The sequence below is a fragment of the Uranotaenia lowii genome, chromosome 2, assembly GCF_029784155.1.
Source record: "Uranotaenia lowii strain MFRU-FL chromosome 2, ASM2978415v1, whole genome shotgun sequence".
Classification (NCBI taxonomy): domain Eukaryota; kingdom Metazoa; phylum Arthropoda; class Insecta; order Diptera; family Culicidae; genus Uranotaenia; species Uranotaenia lowii.
This window is the reverse complement of record NC_073692.1, coordinates 408,437,416-408,461,814: the sequence shown is the minus strand read 5'-3', so window position 1 is coordinate 408,461,814 and position 24,399 is coordinate 408,437,416. Positions and strand designations below refer to the sequence as shown.

Below are 24,399 nucleotides of genomic sequence, written 5' to 3'. Positions count from 1 at the left end.
AAGAGTGTTCTGAAGGTTCACTTTATGGTGCACCATATTAACAGTCCAGCTGAAAACGGTTTGTCTTAAACCACGCTAAATAAAATAGTTTGGAATTGCCGTGACGTTTCCGTGACGCTTTCCGAATCGATAGGCCTTCCGAGTCGGTTATCTCCCTCCATCTTAATCTATATACGCACACACACGACGGCTAAGCTGTCGTGTCATGTCGTGAGCCGTTTTCTCTTCAGTCTACGCACGATCTTGAGGCAAGGAAGGGTGCGTGTCTTCCGTTCAGCCAGCATAGAGCAAAAAAGAAGTTACACAAAATGTTCGTCGCGAGTGTCTTGACTCCAAGTTTTCCAACTGCGGACTGTCGGAACCGCCTCTAACCTTGAAAACTTTTTAGTTTTGAAATTGTTCTCTGCTGATTTTCCAAATTTTGTACTTCTCTTAACGACAAGCATGTAATCATTATATATATGTACCTACTAACTCAAATGCACAAAACTGCTTTTTAAAGGTTGCTTATTCTTCACTAAAAACATGTAAAACTTATCAATTTAACATTCACCTCCCACACATGTTTATGAAGCCTTCGCACACCCCACAAAACCCTGAACACTCGCACATATCTATAGTTCAAACGGCCGACTTCATTCCTTCTTCCAATCGAAGATTGTTCAAAACACTAAATAAAGAAATTCGAAACGTAGGACGCTTTCTTTGTGTTGCAGAAATGCAGGCGTAAGCTTGCCTATTCAAAGGCTTACAATTTTTTTTTTCAAAAACAATTTGAGTAATTCCGCGATTGGAAGAAAGAATCAGCCGTTACGTAACCTGTGATTGTAACATTTCTTCATTGAATTTGAATAATGCTTGCCATAACCATGAATTACCTCAATCACTAAACAACACGAGGCATTTTTCTCTGTTTAATTCCAGTGAACAACTTGGTAACCGATTGATCTGTGATTCATTAGCCATATCATATCATAGTAGAGATATTGATGATACCATAGCCGAAGAGGAGGAACCGGAGGAAGGTGATGGAGATGGAGGGGATAGAGATGAGGATGAGGAGGAGGAGGACGCCGGAGCTTACTGTAGCGCCAGCAGCGCCGGCAGCAACAGCGGCCATCCGGCGGGACACGTCGTACTAGTAATGGTAGAACAGGAGAAAAATGAGTCCGGTCTTGGTCAAGGTCAAGCCGCCTTCAGAGGAAGCGACGACCAGCGGGAACGGTCGTTGTCGAAGGCGGGAACCGACCTGGGAGACCGCAGCACTTATCGAGGAAACAGCCGGAATAGAGAATTGATGAATGATGGAAGCAACAGTATCAACAGCAGCAGTAGAAGCCGAACCAAAAGCCGAAGTGTGAGTCCCGGATACGCCGGAAGTAGTTACGGTGGCCCAGCCCGGAGCACCAGCAGCAGCAGTAGTAGTAGAATGAGCGGTTGTCAGCAGCGGAGGCCCCACAGCGGGAGTCCTCCCACGACCCACGACTACGTGAACAGTGCGCCGGAAGGCTCGAGTGCTTTCGGATCGATACCGGCACTTCCACCGCCACCGCAGAAACAGTTCTTCAACAGACAGCAGCAACAGCCACCACTGATCGACATCGACTCGGATCCCTACGGGAAGGAGTTTGACGCGATCGGTACGGATAGCAGTAGAATTTCGGCCGTCGTAACAACAGTAACACCTGGTAGCAGTAGTAGAATAAATGGCCGTGTAGTTCCCACGTCCCAACAGCAACAGCAGCGCGAGCAAAGGTCCAACCAAGGAGCCAACAAGGAATCCGGCACGGCGCTTCCACCACGGCTGCGCAACGGATTCGTGGACCATGCCGCTGCTTGGCCCCAGACCCTGGGCCCGACCGGTGAAATTTTGAGGGAATACACGTAAGTTTGAAACAAACAGCAAAAACATACGAGTTTAAAATTTGATTAAAAAATCCATAGTTCCAAGTGTTCGCCCGTAGATGGTGCTAGGCGAACACGTCACTTAGTGTAATTTATCAGTTCCACGCATTTACCAAAACAAAACAAACAAAAAATGAAGAAAACAATACAAAATGGTGGGTGCGAATTCAAATCGCATACATAAATGCCTTCTCTCTAGAGAAGCAATCTCGCAATGTTGGGCCATATAAAAGCAAAAGAAGCGCGTGGAAGTAAAAGAAAGAAACAAGTATTCAAGTAGAAATTTTAATCGGTTAGTTTTTTAAGTCTCCATCTAGTAAAGTAAAAAAAAAAAACTCACAAACACACATGCAAACACATCAACTCACTAGAGAAAAAAGATCATCAGCATATTCACGAATAACCCCAACCGAAAGTTCCACTCTCTCACAAATACACACATAGAAAAAAAAAACACTTAAGGCGATGTAAACTCAAGAAAAAAACGTAAGAAAAGAAAACACAAACGCAAAAGCAAAGCAACAAAACAAAACAAAAACCCAAAGAGGCTAATTCAAACCATGGATAAAAGAAACGTTTTAGGCTTTTCCTCCTTTTTCTCTTCACTCCGAGTCAACAACCTTTCTTCCCTCTCCCCCCTCTCACACACACACTCACCTCTCTCGTTTATAAACAAACTTTTGACATTCGAAAGATTTCCAGTTTATTATGCTTTAGCAAAAAAAAAACAAGCAAACAAACACAATATGAATTTACCATTAGTTTTGTTAGGTCATTGATTATTTATAAACAAAAGAAGAAAACTAAATCCTACCGAATTATATAATAGAACAATACGGATCCAAGTTAGCAACCAAGCAACAAACAAACAATTCTGATAATTTGTTATAACATTAACAGTAAAAGAAAAACAGACGGAAGCGAAGAAGAAAACAAACAAAAAAAAACAGAATGAAATCAACAGACTGACTGACAGCTAAGCAATATCTACTCTCCCCCCAGTTCACTCAATACAGAGAAAACTTAAAGTAGCAAAAAAAAAACAAACAAACAAATAGACAAAAACTCATTTAAAATCCACAAACACACACACAAATGCGATTCATATATTAGATATATGTTATTTTTAAAAACACACACCCACACACACACACACACACAAACAAACACACATCTTGTTAGTTCCACAGGTTGTTTTAGACTAATATTATTTTTGTTCTCCATCCCACCAGAAGAAGAGTGGCACTGCGCGGAAGGCACACCACTGTTTTTTTTTTCAGTTTAGGTTAAAAAAAACTATGAATATATTATGAATATACAACTACTTATATTATTAATATACACACATTACAGTTTAGGAAAAAAAAGAAGTAATCATCAATGCACTGACCTATGATAACGAAAGAAAGAAACGAAACGTAACGAATAAAAAGGAATGATTTAACAAACTAACACAGACAAAAATTGAACAGAGTCGTCATGAAAAAAAAAATCACAATTATGGTCCTAAACCTACATAGTTTTGGTTTTCAACCCGGAAGATTCAACACAATCGATCAACTTTCTTTGTTTTAATTTCTATCTCGAAAGGTGTTTTATTTTTATTTTAAGCCCAATTTTGAAAATGAATTTCAGAATTGAACTCTTCATTCAGAAACTCAATTTGGAATCTACTAAGAATTCTAATTTTCTGAGTCAGTTTAAAAAAACCGAATTTTTAATTCCAATTTCAGATTTTAATTAGGTATTCCGAACCTGAATTTTGAATCTGAATTTCGTATCTGAATTCTATGAAGAATTCACTCGCCATTAGGTTTTTTTTGTTCTGAATCTGAATTGTGAACATAAATTTGAAACATGAAATTGATTTTTTTGGTCGACTTATCCTAGAATTTCTCTTGAGATTTTTAAGCCCCCTGATAGTCGTCAAGAAATGTATCGATTTTTAACGGCGTAAGACTTTTGGAAATGATCAATCGAATGAAAATCGTCTGACCTTTGAGGTCGTTTAGCCTTTGAAGGTCATCTTTCAGATCTCTGAAAGACGTCGAGCTTATGGAGGTCTCCAGGCCACAGGAATTCTGAAGGTTGTCAGGCTCCTGAAGTTCATCAGGTCTCTGAAAATCTTAAGATGTCTAAAATCAGAAAGCCTAAAATCGTCAGACATCTAAAAGTTATCAATCTTCATTCCCTCAAGATCGTCAGAGCTCAGAAAGTTGGTTATGTCTCTGAGATGTATCAGGCGTCTAAAGATCGTTAGATTTCAACAGGTCGTCAGGCATTACAGTTTTCAGGCTTCTTACTATTTTCAAACCTTGACAAGCCTCTTGTTCGTCAAGGTTTTTGTAGAAAGTAGGGTTTTAAAAGGCGACATGATTTAGAAGAAAAACTGACCTCTTAAGGTTATTTATAAGCCCTCTGAAGGATGTCATGTCTCGGAAAATCGTCTGTGACCCGAAGATGTTCAGGTTCCTGTTGTGAAAATTGAACCAACGCGTTGACAGTCTCCTCATAAAAAAGTCACGATCGAGGGCATTGGGCGTGACTTTCCTGGTGATTGTTGTTAGGCCCTGGAACAGCTTCCTTCGCCTTCTGCCGCCAGTTGATCAACCAAAAGGCTTGAGACATACATAGTTAGTCGGGGTGAGGGCGAGACTGCATATGGTGCCGTTCGATACAGGATTTTAGTACAAATCGAAAGAGTGAAGGTCATCAAGTCTCTGAGAGACACTAACTATTTGGAAATCGTCAGGAGACTGAGAAAGAGTCATCAGCCCTCTGAAGGTTAAGATCAAAATCCCGATAGTCGCCGAGCCTATTGAGTGCCAGCGTGCCAATAAAAAATCGCCAGGCCTCTGAAAACTAGTAGAACTCTGAACGACGTCAAGCCTCTGAGAAAGTTGTCAGGCGGATATAGATCATGAGATCTCTGAAAGTCTTCAGTTTTTGCTAGACCCTCACCCATTTGAAGCTTGGAAATGCCTAAGGGTGCAGGTTATCAAGTCTCTGAGAGTCACCAACCTTATGAAGACTGTCAGGCGACTGAGTGAGAGTCATCAGGCCTCTAAAGGTCAAGATCAAAATCCTGACAGTCGCCAAGCCTATTCAGTCTTTTGAAGACTTCATGCTTTTAAAGATCGGTACCGATAAAAATCGCCAGCCCTCTGAACGCCAGTAGAACTCTGAAAGACGTCAGGCTTTTGGATGTCTACAGGCCTCAGAAAGGCTTCAAGCCCCTCTGAAGATTGTCAGGTTGTTTCTCAAGAAACTCACCCATTTGAAGGCTTGAAAAGGCCTAGCCTTTGAAAGCATTACGGCCTCTCAAAATTGTCAGACCTCGGAAGATCGTCAGCTCATAGAGGTTCGTCAGACATCTAGGTTTCTAAATGTCGTTCGGTCTTCAAAGGTCTTGAAGTTCTGAAAATCTGAAGATGTCTTAAGGTGTCTATCATAAATCAGAAAACCAAAAATCGTCAGGCATCGCCTTAAAAAATCATCCGGACTCCCAAGGTCGTCAGACCTTAGAAAGTTTGTTAGGTCTCTGAGATTTTGGCCAGGCGTCTGAAGATCTTTAGACTTCGAAAGGTCATTACAGGTTCTTACTATTGTCAAGCCTTGACAAGCCTCTTGTTCGTCAAAGCTTTTGTAGAAAGTAGGGTTTTTGAAAGTCGTCAGGTGTCTAAAAGGCGACAAGATTTAGGAGAAAAACTGACCTCTTAAGGTTATTTATGAGCCCTCATCTGTAACCCAAAGATGTTCAAGTTCATTTTGTGAAAATTGAACCAACGCGTTGACAGTCTCCTCTTAACAAAAGTCACGGTCGAGGGAATTGAACGTGACCTTCCTGGAGATTGTTGTTAGTCCCTAGAACAGCTTCCTTCGCTTTGTGCCGTCAGTTGATCAACCGAATGGCTTGAGATATAGTTAGTTTGTGAAGGTGAGACCGCAGATGGTGCCGATCGATACCGGATTTTAGTACAAATCGAAAAGGTGAAGGTCATAAAGTCTCTGAGAAACACCAAGCTTCTGGAGATCATCAGGCAGCTGAGTGAGAGTGTAAGTTTTAAACCTAACACCCCACCGGCGTTACAGGGACTCCCTTTATTAGGCCTCAGGCCGATGACACAGTGAGAGCGATGCGATGCGAATTTACGGACGCAGCCAATGCGAACTCGAGCGGCGGAACAAATTGACATCGGCTTCGCCGCGTTGAGTATGTCAGGTTTAAGCGATTTACATACATTTTCATCAAATGTGGTTCACCGCATTGAATCGCATTCGTCGCATCGCATCGCACTCACTATGTCATCGGCCTCAGGGCGGCTCGCTTAACCAAAAGAAATCGCAGGGAGCTCAAACTATGACCTCAGGAAAAAACCCAAATATGCATTTTTCGAATATTTATTTTATGTAAATGTCACATCTAATGCTCACTTCAACAAAATGGTTACGGTACCTTCTATGAGCCACACCTTGGTTGTCGGGTTTGAAGATGAAGGAGCTTCGACGAGGGCGACGCTGCTGCTGCTGACCAACTGCTCTGTCGTCCAATCACAATCGGAAACCGGGATGTTCTTTCCGGGAATCTCGGCTACGAAGACGGCGGAACTGGTTGGAGAGCTTGATTGTTCGATCCGAAGGTTCGTAGTTTGGAACCGACCACAACCTTCAACCAATGATCACCCGGATGGTAACGGCTATCCGTGGCGATTGTGACCAAACCAAGGCCAATTCAGGACCAGGGTTCAGGAACTAGGTTCAATTTCGTCCCGTCAAAGGATTAATTATGGCCGAAGACTTAGGGGTCCTGTTGAGGAATCAGACATCAGTGTTCCGTATTTCAGCGGGGACAAAAAAGCTCTTCTCAGTGTCGTGGTATTATTGGAAGTGAGCCAACACTAGAAAGCTGCCTTTGACCGGCCTTGAACCGCGAGTACATGTCGTTGCTCTCCCATTTTGGCAGACATGATCGTTTCGCCTTCGTCAACTCGTCGGGAGTCGCTATCGATCGGGTGGTTACCAAGCAGCACGGGTTACCGTGGATGGCCCTTTGGTTGTGACGTGTTGAAGCTTCTTGGCTGCATACTGGTGGCTTGTGGCGCTGTCGTCCATATTGAAGGCTGTATTATTTGGGGAAAACCATCACCCATCGTTTTCCCTTTCTGCGATATTTAAAAACTACATTTATTCGCGACTAACCACTACTACCTTGATGAAAGTGTTTTCTAACACTTACAAGGGTCATCAGGCTTTTAAAGGTCAAGAACAAAATCCTGACCGTCGCCAAGCCTATTCAATTTTTTAAAGACTTCAGGCTTTCAATAGGACTCTGCTAGGCCTGAGGCTTTTGGACGTCTCCAAGCCACAGAGAGGCTTCAAGTCCCTGAAGGGTGTCAGGCTGCTGGAGTCTTGATGTTTCTCAAGACCCTCACCCATTTGGGGGCTTGAAAAGGCCTAGCCTTTGAAAGCATTCCGGCCTCTCAAAATTGTCAGGCCTCGTTAGCTCATAAAGATTCGTCAGACATCTAAACCTCGTTAGGATTCAAAATGTCGTTCGGTCTTCGAGGGTCTAAAAGCTTCTGAAGGTCGGCATGCTTTCAAAGATGCTCCTGAAGAATGCAAGACTTTTGTCTCTGAAAGGCGTCAAGATAATGTTGCCTTTGAAGGTCGTCAGACCTCTAAAAATCGTACGTGAGACCCTTGAACCAAATGATCAAATCTTTGATCCGTTACGGGTTTAAATAAAAATACTGACAACTTATATCGGTCAGCTTTGAAAGAAAATTGTCATTCAGCCCGCTTGAACCCTACAGTGCGCCCTTCTTCGTTTGATCTCGGCACTGTCATGGGGTTTAGCGAATGGATTTTGTGTAGTTTGACTATCTCAGCAGACAATCTGAGCTGTTGATCACAAGTTCAAGCCCCTAAATGATTTGTGACGAGTAACTCGTCGCTAGTAGAATGACGTCGTCTTCGCAATCAACCAGCTTCACACCTTTTGAAAGGTTTATTATCAGAGTTTGGTCGTACGTAATCAGAACACAGAATCTGGCAGTACTCAAGTTATGCCTTTGGAGTCTGGCTTTTTCTGCCGTTTAGATCTTCGGAAATCAAACGGCGAGGAGTGCTCTAGTGGTTGACCTGTTTTTGGACGCGGAACTAGCTTCTACCGTTTCCACACATCTGGAAACATTGCAAGGGAATTCCATGATCGCGTCTTCCACTAAACCAAGAGGTTTTTTTTCGACCGGAGGGACTCTGCGACGTTGCAGAAGTCTTTTACTTATTGGTATCCACTTTTTCTAGCTCGTAACCTAGTTCAAGAAGCCAGTGGCCAGCTTGTTGTGATGAGGCTTCCTCGTTATCTGCCTCAGTTTGTTGGACGTCGTAATCCCATGAACGATATAGGAGAGTTACTTCAAAAGCAGGCCTGGTTGACTGTTCGGTTGGGTACGAACGGCGTCGCTAGAAAGACTAGGTTACCAAGGATGTCTACAGCCAGGCTGATGACCATCTGGTGGTTGAGTTCCTTAGCTCGATCGATAGTTTTATCTGAATTTGAAGACAAAACTTAAGTAACAAATGACCATCATTATATCGTGACCTTGTCGATATTTGAACTGTTGAAGAGGTATGCGATTTTTAGAGGTCTACCCTGATAACCTGATAAGCTTGAGTTTTTTTTCAGATTTTTCAAAAGATGTCTGATTTTCCTAAATTTGTGTATAAAAATGAATGTACAGTAGAACCTTTAAAAAAATACAAAAATCTGTCATCAAGGTTCAAAAATACTTTTCTTGATGTTAACATGATTTGAAAACACTTTTTATTCATTCAGGTGTGTAAATAGACATATGAGGAAACAGCAAATCGACTTCGTTCTCTACTACGCTTTCCAGGTGAGATCAGAATCGGGAGTATACTTCCACAATATGACATTGGAGCCCACACCTCAGAGATGGAAGCCTTCAGAAAATCGACACTTGGGTGAAAGGATCCACCGGCCCTCGCTTGAGCATACGCCCATATAAAAAAGTCGAGGGGTGGAAATCCGGGCTGCTCGAAGGCCAAAGAACGTTCGGCCAAAACTTCAGATTTTCCTCCAGATAGGTTTGGGTACGTTCCCAGGGCATGGGCTCCATTTTGTTGGAAAACTGCATTCTCGGGCTCATCGAAATTTTCCGAAATCCACAGAAGCACCTAATTCTTCAAAATGTCCTACATGGACTTCATTATTGACTATTACTCTAGCTTTTTCGAAAACAGGAGGCATCTCCGATCCATTCGAAGAAACTGCTCCAAATACCATGACCGTGATGGGATTCTTGGTAGTCCAACATCCTCAGCCTCTATGGGTGAAATATACCGATCGGTACGTGTGTTGGACACCGGATCTCCCGAAAAAAACTTTCTCGTTGAAAAAAAACGCCGATCAGCTGCTACTTCTGCAAAGTAGACAGCAATCGCTTCGAGCGCTCAAGCCGCGTTCCTTTATTCGTTCTGTTATTAATTTTACCACTTTTACAGTGCTTGAAGACCATGGCCTTCCAATTCCCGACTTCCGTGGACGTGGTCCATCAAGGAGAGAACCCTTCACGCGTTGTAAAGTCGCTAGATGGTAAGCCACCGCAATTTGCTTGGAAGATTTTCGGGCGAGAAGCAAACTGGTCACTAATCAACAAACATATTTGGCTGAAAAACCGCTGAAACAATATCCTGTTATAATTTTTAACCAGCTATTTGGTTTAAAGAAGGCAACTAAAATTCACGGAGAAGCTGAACAAACATTTTGGCTGCTCAAGAATGGTTATTTGCTGAACAAAAGCTGAGCTAAAGCGTTATTGCTGTGTCAGCTTACTGGCTGAATAAAGACAAACTGAAATAGTGCAGCCAATGGGAGAAGTTGAAGAATTGTTCAGCCTTTGTTCAACCATTCGCTACAAAAATTTGACAGACTATAAGAACTGTGGTAAAGCTGCCATGCATGATGGCGGCTAGATTGAAATAAGAGGGGAATTTTTGTTTTCCTTATTTGATGCCATTTTTTTATAATTTCCTATTCAGCTTGATTTTGAAATGGAGAGTGGATTGTCTTACGAATTGGATTTTTGGTGCGCAAATTGAAAAAAAGGATCATTTCTCCTACACTTTACATAGAGTAAATCTTCGGTTGAGAGGCATTTTGGTCGCTTTAGAACGACAAATTTTCATCGCATCGCAGGCTTTATGATTGGGACTGCGTACTGCGGCATGCGGCCAACAAGCCGGACGTTGAAAATTCGGAGCCGTTGTAACAATAAAAAAAACCTCTGAAGGAGAAATATGGGTGCTTAACATCGAACAGACATTGGTCAATATTTCGTTTTGTTTTTTTTTTTGTGTATGACCCATCATTTGACGTTTAATGACGTTTGTTGAATAACTTCTTCAATCCAAAATGATTAAAGGCTGAAGAAACGTGAATTAGCTCATTTTGAAGGCCTTCTTTTAGCAAGATTGCTGAATAATAATTGAGCCACGATATTCTTTCAGCATTAAATTGTTTTTTTTGGGAGCTGTTCAGCTCTTTAACACCTGATTTGGAGAAATTAATCGGCAAAAATTACATGAAACGTCAATTGACGGAGCAAAAAACCCAAAAGAATGATAACCGATGTCTGTTCGATGTTTGCCTTGCTAATCAGCAGCTTTATACAGCATATAGTTTAGAGAATTGGCGTTTTAAAGCAGCCAAAATGATTGTTTGGTATCTTTTTTGTGTAGTTCTTGCCGATTTGCCTTTTTTTCAGTACAATTGCATTTTTTACGTCAATTGACAGATGAAGGTTAGAGGTAATACACACACAGAAAACAAACATAAAAAATTGTAAAAAACAACCCAAAACAGACAGCTTAACATTTTCGCATTTTTTATGGGTCATACTGTACAGTGTGAAAATGAATGGAAAATAGAGGACAAACGAAAAAAAAAGATCACCACTTTCGGAAGTCTGATATGAGCCTGATTTATCCTGATTTTTTGTTTTAAGAACTCCTGAATTTGCTGTAAAAATTTGTATATATCTTAAAAACAATTTTCAAAAATACCAATTTATCAAAGCAGCTTTTTTTTATTTCCAATTTAGTTTTTTTTTTCAATTTGAAGAATAATTTCAACGCAAAAATGACGTATAAGAAAAATTTAATTTTTGGCTATAAAAAGTCTACAATAAAACACCTTTCCGATTTTAATATTATGCTCCAATCTGTACAAATATTTATCTGAAATCCTGCTCTTAAATTATGTCTTTTAAAAATTAAGTTCTGTACCATACTTTGATTACCATAGCGGCAAAAAATGGAAAAAAAATCAGAACCACACTAAGTACGCTGACTAGTGTTTGTTGTTTATTTGCGGAGTAAGATTTTGATTTTCAGTTTTATGTTTTAGAAAAATTGAGTATCAAAAAAAACCCTAGCTAAAGCCAATCGCTATGAGCGATTTAAAATCATAAAAAAAAGTTTTTTTTTGCATACTAAAATTAATAATTGGAAAAAAACGCCTCGGAAGTAATGAAACGGAAACAATTTTGACAACATTCAAAGATCTAGACAAACATTTTCCTTCCAATGAACGCGATCAATAGAACATCAATCAATTTATTCGATTGTTTTCCACCCATTTTTTTCAAAAATTCGTTCACTGTTATCAAGCATTTGATCAATAGGAAGAAAATTGCCCACGAAAAAGCGCGTTTTGTTACGAAAGACCAAACATACCAAAAAAAAACTCCGACATAATCAAGAAAGATGAACACAACAACTAATCGAATGGGATGAAAAAATAAAAGAAAATCAAACAGAAACAAGTTTAAAAAAGGTCGCAACATTTGTGAATACGTAGCGAAAATGTTATAAGTAAAATTTGGAATGAAAGCGCAAACTATACATGAGAAACGAAAAAAAAACAATAACAATAACATTTAAACTAAAATGGTAAAAGTTAGGCAATCTTAGAACTGTATGATGATCCTTTGTGTGTTAATGTTGAAAAGTTTTTTTTTTGTTTTTAAACAAACTTGGTCAAAGTGATCCATGGTTTTTTTGTATAACTAAGGTTGCTTAGATTTTTTTTTTAAATTTTCAAAACAATAAAAAAACTTGCATATTAACACACGAAGAAAAATCACAGCAACAACTAAACAACAAATAGGAAGGTTTTTGTAGATAACAGAAAAAAAGGTGTAATTGTAAATGAAGCACTAAAAAAACTTTTATTGAATAACAAAAAAAAAAAAAATAAGCTTGAAGAAAAAGAAAAAAAACACAACACCAAAGTTGAATCGTTAAAATGTAGCTTCGTTTTTCTTAAAGAGAGGATCATCATCCATCATCCATCAGCATGCAGTAAGTTTTCCGTTTTTTTTTGCGGAAAACCCACAATTTAGATAAAAATTGGTTATGTTAAGCCCTTTTGTTGCGGTTTCGATTAACTTTTTTTTTATTTTTCGTTGGCCAATTTTGAAACTTGATACGTAGAAATTGTATAAAATCGTAATATAAAAACAAAAACCTTGTAGATGAAATCTAACCGATTTTGGTTAGGGATGTAGTAGCAAAAAAAAAAAGAAGGAACGAAATTTTCGATTGTTTTTTTTACCTAGGCGAAAGATTTATGTATTTGGGAAAAAAGTTCCAGCAGCAGAAAGCTTTCTTGTATGTATATGTACATTGAAATGAAGATAGACTATAGGAGATATGTTATTCTCAAACAAAGACGCTTGGTCCCCCTGATGAGAGGGGTTTGAGTAGAGAATTAGCAGAAAGGCAAAGTAAAAATTAAATTTAACAAACAAAAAAAAAACAATCAATGAAAAAAAAAACAAACAAAAACACATTGAAACTTTAACACAAATTCGCTGAAATACGCGCTCTGTACGATTACGAATTACTAACAAGTAGGAGAAAGAGAAAGGCAGATTTAAGATGGGAAAGAGTAATAACTAAATATGTAACTATTATAGGAACGATATACGCTATTTATATACACAGAAAAAACAAGTTTTCCATAAAGAGAAAAATCTAAGTAAAATGACAAATTATCTTGTCGAAACTAATAAAATTATAAGAATAATTTAATCTTTAGCTGTCAATTGCTTCATAGAGAAACAATCCCTTTATTTCTTAAATTTTATTCAAAGTCATTCGTGTTTTTTTTATCTTACTGACTAAAAAGTTCAACACCAATCGATCAACTCGCTGATATGGCACACTGGGAGGATAGAAAAAATTATCATATAAAAAAAAACAAACAGAATAATACAACAAAATGTCATTGTTTTGTGTTCCTTTTTTTCAAGTTTTTGGTAAAAGTGCTTCTTAAAAATCATCGCCGTTGGTGGTCCGGCTGTAGAAGGCCCGCGAATAGTCGGCCGGACTGCGCCGGCCCCATCCGAAGCAGCCTCGTTTGTAGATCAGGATGGTGGCCGCCGTTAGCGGGATGCCGGCCAGGATTCCGATCAGCAGCCCAATCAGCAGGGCTCCGTCGTTTGCGGGGTTGTTGCCGTACTTGTCCTTGCAGCGCAGCACGCTGTGTTTGCGTTCCAGGTCCACCATCGATTGGCCGGCCATCTGCTTTGGCGAGGCGCAACTGTTTTGGGAAGAAAATTTAAAAACATCTTTTAATGATTGAAATTGCTAAAAGACTTAATTGCAAGCAAGAAAAAAAATTTGAAAAATATTCATATTTCAAGTGATTCAATATTTAAAAACTTATTTTGTAATTGATATATTGAAATGCAAAATGCCTCCGGCATCTACTAAAAGTCTATTCGCGTACTATGCAAGGAGGCGCCCTAGTGATCAACGAAGGAGGACCAACCGAAATTCCTTAGCGCGCTACCAACCAGCGCGACTAGGTCTACGAGATTATATTTGGCAAGTAGATGGTGCTGAGATAGGCACAATTTTTCCGTATGTTTGGATAACGTGCCGCTTTTAAGCCTACCCCTTTTCTGAAATACTGCTGTACGTCTTGGTAGCATCTTGACCAACAATGACAAAACGGCGTGATGGGAGGAACTCAAGGATTGACCACAAAGAATGGAAGATCTCGACGAAGCCACACAATCCTGCGACCGCCAACAAGCAACAGGGAAGAGCATTCGAATGTCGAAGTAGCAACCCGATCCAACCCCGGAAAAGGCAAGAATCTAACGCTTGTGTAACCCTTTCTCCCATCATGTCGCTACAGGACCCCGATATCAAGCTTACAAAACCATTTTCCCCTTGTGGTGTTCGGAATTGGTGTGTAGTGCAACCGACGCAAGGACGTCAGTGGTGGACAAACCATGCAAGCAGTGCGTCAGAGGCGTCAGTCTGCCACGCCACAAACTGTAGACTCGTTGACCTTATCTGTGATCGATGTTCGAGGGTCCTTCCGGCCCCCGTTGTTTGGGATAAGTCATTTCGTGGCCCACACATTCATCTAGAATCATAAAACCAATATCCTAAATAGATTGATTTGGCCGCTACATCTAATAAACTTTGAACAAACATAAGTTATTAGGAAATCAAACGTTAGCAATTAAATAAAAATTTGATAAAACATTAATTTTGAACAATTCCACATAATGTGTGTGATTCTGATTCAAGTCGGTGCGCCAATTGTTTTAGAATGAACACAGAAAGGAAAACAAAACTTGACACAAATCATTACGCATATAGTGTTGAATGTCCTATATTCAAAAGGCTGCTGGAAAGAAAACGACAAACCATTGACTACTCTGTTTAGCAATCAAGGACAACTGTAGGGGAGAGTGGGGATACTTGATCCCCTTTTCTTATTTTCACCATATCTTTTTGGAAAAATTTAGCAACTCGCCGTCTTTGACATTTTCTGACAGCTTGTAACTTCAAGTTTCTATGCTCCAAAAATTAGAACGATACTTGAACCCGTTGATGAACTAGAAGCATTTTCGTGGGAGTAAAAAAATTGCGATTTTTCGGAAGTTAGGGGAGATTTGATCCCCTATTGAAGGAGACTTGATTTTTTATTCAGGAAGCCCTTATCCTTGTATAAAAATCAAACAAAACCCCAAGACAGAATGTTAATAGACTATTTTGGTCATGTTTGTTCTCATTTCACAATTTATAGCAGACATAAGAAGAAAATTCTATAACTTTTTCTCAACGCTTATAACATTGCATACTTAAAGGCGCTATTTTTATAATTAATAGAAAATTAATTATTTTTGCTCTTTTCTTCAGACAATTGTTTGATAAATATAAGTATTTGGATAAATATAAGTAATTTCGTGATCAGCAATCATAACGATCAATTCAGAAGAAGCGTATGCCTTTTGGAAGGGGGATCAATTGTACCCACAATCAATATTTTAGAAAACTTTTTCTGAAAAAAGTTGAGAGTTTTCCAGTACTTTGAAAATATGGCATTATGAAGTTCATTTTACGCTCGAACGATTGATACATTGGAACAAATATTTTTTTCATAATTTTCCCATGTAAGAAACATTTTAAAGTGATGAAAAAAGATCTTCAAGTTACATTTTGTGAAATTTTTCAAACAAAGTTCAATTACTTAAACAATTATTTTATCAAAATTTTTTAAACTACAAGCATTGTTATTTTGCTCATTTTGGCACATTTTTCTAGAACATTTGATCTTTGTAAGACATACCAGTTTCGAGATATAGCTAAGGAATCAAGTATCCCCAGGGATCAAGTATCCTCATTCTCCCCTACTGTTTTTGAACTGTGGTGGGCTAACAAAAAATTTCGAGGAAGTGAATTTAATGGTGCATTTTATGAGACCAAAACTTGTAATGTTGACAGAAACGCATGTGACGAAGAGTACAGGAGATGATTATTTTCAGATTCCATACTTCCGAACTGTTAGTTGCTTTTCGGATTCAAGGCATACTGCACAGCAAAAAATTTCTAAAAGTATACGGAATCTAAAACACGAGTAGTCTAATTTTTTACAAGTGTAAATCGAAGACGATGTAATTTTCAACTGCTTTTGATGTAATTTTAGTCTTTTTTTCAAAAAGTGAATAGAAATACATTGTTCTGCTATAATTTTACATTCCGTGATGTAAAAATCAAGCGGTCGATGAATTTTATATCACAAACAGTGTAAAACTGTATGTTTGATTTAAAATTAAATGGAAATGTGCAACTTGTGTGGCGCGCGTCAGATAAAAAGTAAACAAGTAAGAAAATTATTCGAAAACGAGTCGTAGGCGTAGCTCTAGCATTTCCAGAATCCTTCAAAAGCTGGTAGGTTGATAATTATGTCATATTGAAAAAAGAATGCTGTTGAAATTAATCAGTTTTCTCTCCATTGCAGCAAGATCAGATTTTTCTCAGCGGCAGTGATTTTTCGGAGAAATTTTCGTCAGGCGGAAGTGACGCTGACCGAAAAATAATGGTGTTCTGGGACGAATCGAGGATCCTGGTGACTGCCATCTGTATAACATCACCGTGCTGGGAATCATCGGATGAAACAATAATTCCAGGCTGACGCTGTGCGTGAAGGTGTATATCTTTTTAGGTTATTTTTGGAAATATATGCGACATTAAAATTTTAAAAGCAGCGTATTCATTCATAGACAACAGCAAAACCTGAATATTTAGCAAAGATTTCTAATATTTACGATAATAAATTTTAAAATTTACATTCCCGTGTATTTTTACACGACGGCTTTCGTCGCCCGATTTCGTGCATTGTTTTCGATCTAAATTTACACGCCTCCAAAATTACATTCTTGAAAAAAATACATCGTGATAGAATTTTACATCAAAATCGATGTTCCGTTTTCGTGCATCGTTTTCGGTCTAAAATTACACGAATTTTTCTTGCTGTGTGGTGGTGTCATGATGTTTATACACTCAAGTATCAGATTTAAAGAGCTAGTGAATTGCCAAGAAGCGAGAAATTGGTTTCTGGGTATCGAAATTTTAAGCGGCATCAATCCAGGTCGCTATGGGGTATTGTATCACTCTCCAAATGATAGTGACTCGATGTTTCTTCAAGTCTTAGAAGAAAAGTGGCTAGAAGACTTTGTTGACTCTGCGAAAAGCAATGTTATTGCAGGAGATTTCAACATAAACTGGAAAGATCCTAGAGACTCTAACAAATTGAAGCTGATAACAGATTCGTTTGATCTTAATCAGAAAGTTGATCTGTATACACGCATAACACGTACTAGTCAAACACAAATAGACTTGATATTCTCGAACTGTGATATAAATGTCAGAGCCGTCAATGATTTTAAAATATCTGACCATGAAACTTTATGTTTTTCAATGTTAGAAAACGAAGTCCAGGAACATATCACAAAAGTTAGATGTTGGAAAAATTACAGTCAAGAGAGGTTGATAAATTTATTGAATGATAGTTTATATGAAGTCGACGGTTTGAATGACGTACACCAAAAGGCAGAGTGTCTTATAAATGTTTTAAAAACATGCATGAACAAGCTAGTATGTTTAAAATCTGTGAAATTGAAAGAGTCCTCGAAATGGTTTGATGTGGAACTAGTTGAATTGAAAAGGCGCCGAGACAAAGCGTATAAAAAGTTCAAAGTTGTAAACGTCAAACAAACATGGTCGAAATACAAAGTGCTAAGGAATGAATATTCATTTGCCTTACGTAGAAAAAAACGAAACTTCATTCAACGCCAAATTGAAGAAAATAAAAATGACTCCAAAGCCCTCTGGAAAGTTCTAAAACGATTGATCAAGCCCAGAACTTCTGCTTCCCGGTCAATATCATTTGGTGAATCAGAAATTCATTGCGAAACGGAAATTGCGGAAGTTTAATGATTACTTCGTGACCAGTGTGGAAGAAATAAGCAGTGCCATCAAAGAGGAACCAGAACCAGTTGAATTAACAGGCAAATACACTGCCTTAAAAATGAGCTACTTTTCCCTCATAACTTTGGATGAGTTGAAAACCGTTGTATGGTCATTGGGATCATCCTCCGGGGCAGATGAAATAAGTTCCAGAATACTGAAGCACTCTTTCGACGCCATAGGGCATAATTTATTGGCAATCATTAACGAATCTTTACGTATTGGCACGGTTCCAACTTCGTGGAAAGAGTCTATTGTGGTCCCGATTGCAAAGGTTTCTGGTACCTGTAAAGCAGATGAGTTTCGACCGATAAACATGTTGCCGTTGTATGAAAAAGTGTTAGAGATGTTTGTCAAGGAGCAATTAATTAAATACATCACGGCCAACAAACTACTGATACCAGAGCAAAGTGGTTATAGGAGAAATCATTCGTGTGAAACTGCACTCAATTTGATTCTAGTGAAATGGAAACTGTGTGGTATACGAATATGTTATAGCCACATTGTATATAGACTACGCACTGTGTTGAACGTCTCCCATTCGTACGAGGCACGAGAAGACTTGAGAGAGCTTGTGACTGTGGGAGACACGTTTGTATCATCGTCGTGTAGTATATAGATATCATCCACTGGGTGATGTCACCCACACTATATTCCGTCAGGCTCACGTACATGTATGGCAACGGTTCAATACCCATTCGAACGCCAGCATTCGGCCAGCTAAGTAGCCTTATGCATTGTGCTCGGTCCTCGTGCTAAGGATGATTCCCTCGTAGCGATTTGAAGTTGCACAGAAACAAATTATCGATACTAGACAAAAAGTAATCGTAGTGTTTCTGGACCTGAAACGCGCGTTTGAAACTATTTCCCGATCTAAATTAATAGTCACGTTGGAGAAATACGGCATCAGCGGTCCTGTGTTAGAATGGTTCAAATCATACTTGAATTCACGGAGCCAAAAAACTAAATTCGAATCTGTGATATCCTCCGCCAAAGAAACCAAAGTCGGTGTGCCCCAAGGTAGCGTTTTAGGACCTATTCTTTTCATTTTATACATTAACGACTTGAAGAGAATGCTAAAATACTGTGATATAAACCTTTTCGCCGATGACACTGTGATATTTATAAACTGTGATGATGATAGTGCTGCTACAGAAAAACTGAACTGTGATCTTTTAAGTTTAAGTAAATGGTTAAACTTTAAGAAACTTAAGTTAAATGTGTCAAAGACTAAATGTATGATTGTGTCTAATAGTATTGTCAACTGTGATTCGTTTGATGTTCAGATAGACGGCACACGCTTAGAATTAGTCAGTGAAATGAAATACCTTGGTGAGATATTAGACGCAAAATTGAATTTCGACAAACACATCGACTTCACAGTAAAAAAAGTAGCTAAAAAATATGGAATCCTCTGCCGCCTCCGGAAGGACCTGTCGCAATGGAGTTTGATTTATTTATACAAAGCACTGATATCGCCACATTTTGAGTTTTGTCCTTCAATTATATGTTTTGCCAATGAAAACAAATGACTAGGCTACAAAGGCTTCAAAATAAAGTCATGAGATTGATTCTGCGTTGCAATAGAAGAACTCCAGTTCGCATAATGTTGGATGCATTACAATGGCTCTCGGTTCGTCAACGCGTCACATTCCTCACCATGCTCCTAATATTTAAAATTACCAAAGGCATCGCTCCCGAATATCTCCAACAATGGATAGTAAGAGGTACAGATCTGCACCGCTATGAAACCCGCTTCTCGAATGAAATTAGATCAGCCGCATTCCTCCTGTCTTCGTCACAAAATTCTTTATTTTACCGTGGTGTGAAAATGCTTAATACTCTACCAAGTGAAATAAAAAATGAACAAGTCCTGGCTAGATTTAAGAATAAGTGTTTGACGTTTGTGAAAACTAGCATTAGTTTATAAGTACGTGTTTTAAATGTGTGTAATATAGTTACCTGGTGATGATGATCAACTGAACATACGTCTCTGGGCCGCATATGACACATTATTCAAAAGCAACGCGATTCGGGGCGCGGTAAAACCAAGGGGATCTCGGATTACCAAGGGGAAGACCGGGGCTATCCGAGAATTCGCGAAAGGGGATTTAATTGTTTAGCTTCGCGATCAGACATAGTCGTTTCCTGTAATTCTGGTTACGAAGGTAAACTTTTCCAGTAAGCCAGAGGACTAGAGAGATCCCCTAACCCATTTGCACATCGGTTTGCGCTAGACTCAAAGTAGAGTAAAGTTGACTTGTCCAAACTAGATCCAAAGAGTAGAATAGTGGTAGTGCAGTGCGATAAAGTGCAAGGTTTGAACAGCCCTTAAAGATATCGCCAAATGCCCACTGTAGCTACCCCGAAAGAAGTCAACCTCCGCCGGCATTCTCCACAAGCAGCATTCGAGGTCATCAAACCTCGGTTAACATCACCAGATTTACCCACGGGTTGCCCGCGAACCAGGATTCAACCAACATCAGCAACAGCAGACCACGAAGGCTAGCTAGAGCACATCCTCGTTATCGTTGCATATCAAAGTTTCCGGCAAACGTGAGTAGGGGGAAGTGTTCCTAAATGCACATGTTGGGTAATATGCGTATACAGCCGATTGACGATATGGCTGGAGATTCATCATATAGTAACCCTCCTAGTCAGTAAATGAGGGAATTTGAAATAATTTTTTTCTCGAATACGACTCTTTTTTTTCTCCGGGAATTTAACAGCAAGCTGTCATTCATCCCTATAACTCTTTTTCCTCTTCCTTAGTAAATTTTCTAACCGTTGAGTCGCCGCGACTATCCCCTACTAACCTAAAGAGTTAATTGTCAAATTTATAGATACACTCGGAATTTGTTCCAGTCATCATTGAAGAAACCTGCGATATTCCGTCATTCCCGCGACGACGCTTGAAGTTCGGTAATGGGAATGTAGGTGCATTATGAGTCAGAGCCATATCGTCGGCTTTTTTGGACAGTAAGTCAAGCTGGTGAGTAAGCTTTTCGAGGACATTACCAGGGTAGTCGCTTTTTGCAGTAGGATTACCATCCGTTAAACAGAGATCATCGATAAAACGGCGAATGCTTCGGCCGTTGAGTTCCGTATGACAAGGAGTGCAAATAAATAAAAATCACCAATCAGTACAATAAATTTGAAATGATAGTTGGATAGACCAACTAGAAGAAAGGAAGAAAGTTACTAAGGTATGTATTTATGTATGTAGATAATCCACCATGGGTGCACGGATTCACCGCAGTTTCTGTCTAAGTACGTGCTCACATGCATTCTTAGATTATTAAGTTCGACCCAGGGGTGAAAAACAGAAGAAAAAAACAAAAAAAAACGCTCAAATGTCAAATTGATCTGATTAAATCATCGACCAGTGCGCAGCAATCACATTTTGTTTCATTACAATGATAATTCTTAAAACTTTGTTTAAGCCTTCGAGAGAGTTTTGCATTGGATAAGTTTACAAGTTTCACCAAACTGGGTATGCCTCATCTATGAAACAATAGCTTTGTTGTTTTCGTTTGGTTCCGGCACGAATTTTTATCATAAACGATGACAAGTCTTTTCAAAAAGTGCTCATCTTTCTGTCGAAAAGTAAAAATGCTGCAGCGAATTTCTATTTGCCTGACCAAGAGCTGGACAAATCTCCAATACAAATCACCACATACCCGACACCATGGCTTCGTGTGAACTGTCATGTAATGAATGTGTATAAACCTGGCCAGCTGGCAACTGATTGAACATTCTTATTATATAGTCATATAAGAAAAAACACATCTTACCTGTCGGCCCAAACCGAACCCAAAAGTTTCCTTGCCGATACCGGAAATTGAACCCAATACGCTTGGCATACTAAAACCAGACTCGCGCCAGCCTATCCGATAGACCACATCGGCGCTGATTGGAAGAAAGTTACTAAGGTGATGAGAAAAGAGCGAGGAGTATTTTGAATAGTAGCTTGACCACATTTTTTGTCCCTCCCTCAAACGTAACCAGGATACATTGATAATCTAAAACGCTAACAAACCAAACTTTGAAGCGGAAAATTGGACCGGTAACTACTTGCAATCATGGAGGCTCTCTCCGTAATTCGGTGGAATGGCCAAGGCAGCACATAGTTCAGTGCGTCAATTCTGTATGCGTGAAAAAGAACGGTCGTATGATGCCAGCAAACAACCCAACAGAACGCTGAAATAGAACCGGGTTTCCATAACCTGAGCAAGTCCTAACAGAGTACAACGACTGTATTTTGACCCAGACCCTGTGTAAGGAGTTGTCCACCTAAACGATTTTGCTTGCTATCTTCGTCCAATAGCTATCCTCGAATGAGATTCAGGGTATCATCCATTTGTGTTCCAAGAGCAATTTTTAGTGCGTTAAATGATTTGGGTAATCTTCGCAGGACAAAGGCCACCATGGTATCTTCTCCCAAGTCCTTTCCTGCACTGCACAGCTTCGTGTAGTTCGTTTTCGAAATGTATTGGTCCATGTCGTCCCCTTCTGTGTACCGGGTTTCACACATTCGCTGTGGAAGAGAAACCCTGTTGGTCAGAGTGAACTATGTGTGGTGTTTGACCGATGCCGCCCATGTGTCTTTGGCCGTTTCCGTGGCACGAATCACTTCAAATTGATTCTCCACCAGCAGTAGCAGAATCGTCGCAAGAGATCCTGTCCTTCTGTAATCGCCGATAGGTCTTTCCTAGATCAGAAGCGCTTCAGTTTGTATTTTACACGATTCGAATTGTTGATCTTCACAGAATTCTTCAGGTTGAGCTCCGGTTCAAAACTACTTGAAACTTCCAATCTACTGGTTAAACGTTGCCAAGGCCCATAGCCCATTGGCATGAAAATGAACATCCTTACTTGATGGATGATGCCAGTGAAATGACAAAAATCTTTATTAGAGTGAAAAAAAGGTTTAGATCTAAACTATTCTAGATGCTGGTTTCTTCGATAGGTTCGATCCCTCAACAATCTGAACCTGGTTACTTCTACCCGGGCCTCTAAAACTAAGGGAAAAATAAATTTGATGCTATAACAATTAATTTGGCATCGGCATTTCAATAAATCCCAATGGCTGGGAAAGATATTCAGAGAACAGCCTTATATAAATTAAAGTAAGTTGGAATTTATACGAATGCCGTTCGGTTTGAAGAACGCGCCTAGTATTTTCCAAAGGGTAATGGAAGATGTGTTAAAAAAACATATAAAATTTTTTTTAAGGGTGAGTTTTGATGAAGTAATTTTGCTTTAGGTGGTTTTATTTTTGGTGGTGAATTTCTTATATGATTGTTATATGTCGAATTTGAAAACTCGAAAATCTACCAAGTTTAACATGAAATTGAGAAAGTTGAAAGTTAATTTTGGATGCCAAATAACTTAAAAACATCGGAACCTCATAAATCTCTAGAGAGAAAAATATTTTCCAAAAATCGGCGCCAGACGGCTTGGCTTAAAACTAAACAAAATATTCAAAGTTGCTCGAAAAAGTACTCACACAATATTGTTCAAAGCGGCCGGGGTAGCCTTCTCGACGATCGGCAGCAACGCCTCAATGATCCACTGGTTCTCGCAATCGCAGTTCCAGGGGTTGTTCCGCAGATCGATCAGGTTCATGTCGTCCCAGCGGGCCAGCAGCTGCGATTCGAGCACGCTCAGGTTGTTGTTGTGCAGGTAGAGCTGCTTAAGTCGGGGCCAATCCTTCCGATCCGGATTGTCCGCATCCGGACGGCTGAATGCTTCCCCGTGCAGATAGGTGAGCTGGGCATTGTTGCAAAGGTGCAGTTCTTTGAGGTTTTCCAACTTGCTGAAGGCTCCCCGTCCGATCACCCGCAGCGGATGGATGTAGGACATCGACAGGTATTCCAGGGTTCTGATCGTTGGGAAGACGCTGGAAGAGAAAAAAATGGTTTTGAGACCATCCTTAGTATGTATACGGAAAAAAACTAACTTCTGTCCATCGATATCTTGAAGTGGATTCTCGTCAAGGCTGAGCCACTTCAGCTTTTCGGTGAATCTCAAAGCTTCCGGCACAGTTGTCAGAAGGTTTCCAGTTAGATTTAAATAAGCCAAATCTTGTGGAGCTTTAAAAATAAACTCCGGAAGCTGAAGAAGTTCCATGTAGCTCAGATCCAGCGATTTAAGCGTATGGATACTCGAAAGAGCGATTTCGGTTTGATGATCGATGACTTTAAAAATGTTTCCCTCTAGACTGAGCGTTTCCAGATTAGGAAAATGTTCAAACAGGTCCGAATCTAACACGTGCAACTGATTGTAGGCCAATCGTAGAGTTTTCATTGCCAGCATCGGTTCGTATTCGTCCGAGCTGAATTTGCCTTCGAAAATCTCCGGCTTCAAAGCCTTAGCCGTCAGCAAATTGTAGGATAGATCCAGCGATTCAAGTTTGTCCAACTCGATAAATGCGCGCTTGGCAATGGCGCTAATGTTGTTGTGGCTCAAATCCAGCACTTTCACGTCAAATTTGGGTAGCACCGGAATTTCGGATATTCCGTTGTGAACGAGAAGCATGATCTCGGTGGCCACTCCGCTGCTATTGAGGGTGCTCCATTCGGTCATGTTGAACAGCTTGTACAGCTTCATCGAGGAGCAGTTGAAAGTTCGCTT

The 24,399-nt window shown here is 39.7% G+C and overlaps 2 protein-coding genes across 2 annotated transcripts in view; one reads left to right on the top strand and one right to left on the bottom strand.

Annotated features, from left to right (window-relative positions):
• Nucleotides 1-13,023, top strand: part of LOC129743377 (insulin-like receptor) — a 96,851-nt gene extending 83,828 nt beyond the window's left edge. The window contains exon 11 of the mRNA XM_055735372.1: nt 925-13,023. Coding sequence (XP_055591347.1) covers nt 925-1,888 — 964 coding nt within the window. The 3' untranslated portion in view covers nt 1,889-13,023. The remainder of the gene's footprint in view (nt 1-924) is intronic.
• Nucleotides 13,019-24,399, bottom strand: part of LOC129744560 (leucine-rich repeat-containing protein 70) — a 51,823-nt gene continuing 40,442 nt past the window's right edge. Inside the window, exons 3-5 of the mRNA XM_055737144.1 lie at nt 23,726-24,399; nt 23,273-23,665; nt 13,019-13,534 (exon numbers count right to left, since the gene is read on the bottom strand). Of these exons, the coding sequence (XP_055593119.1) occupies nt 13,264-13,534; nt 23,273-23,665; nt 23,726-24,399 (1,338 nt within the window). The 3' untranslated portion in view covers nt 13,019-13,263. The remainder of the gene's footprint in view (nt 13,535-23,272; nt 23,666-23,725) is intronic.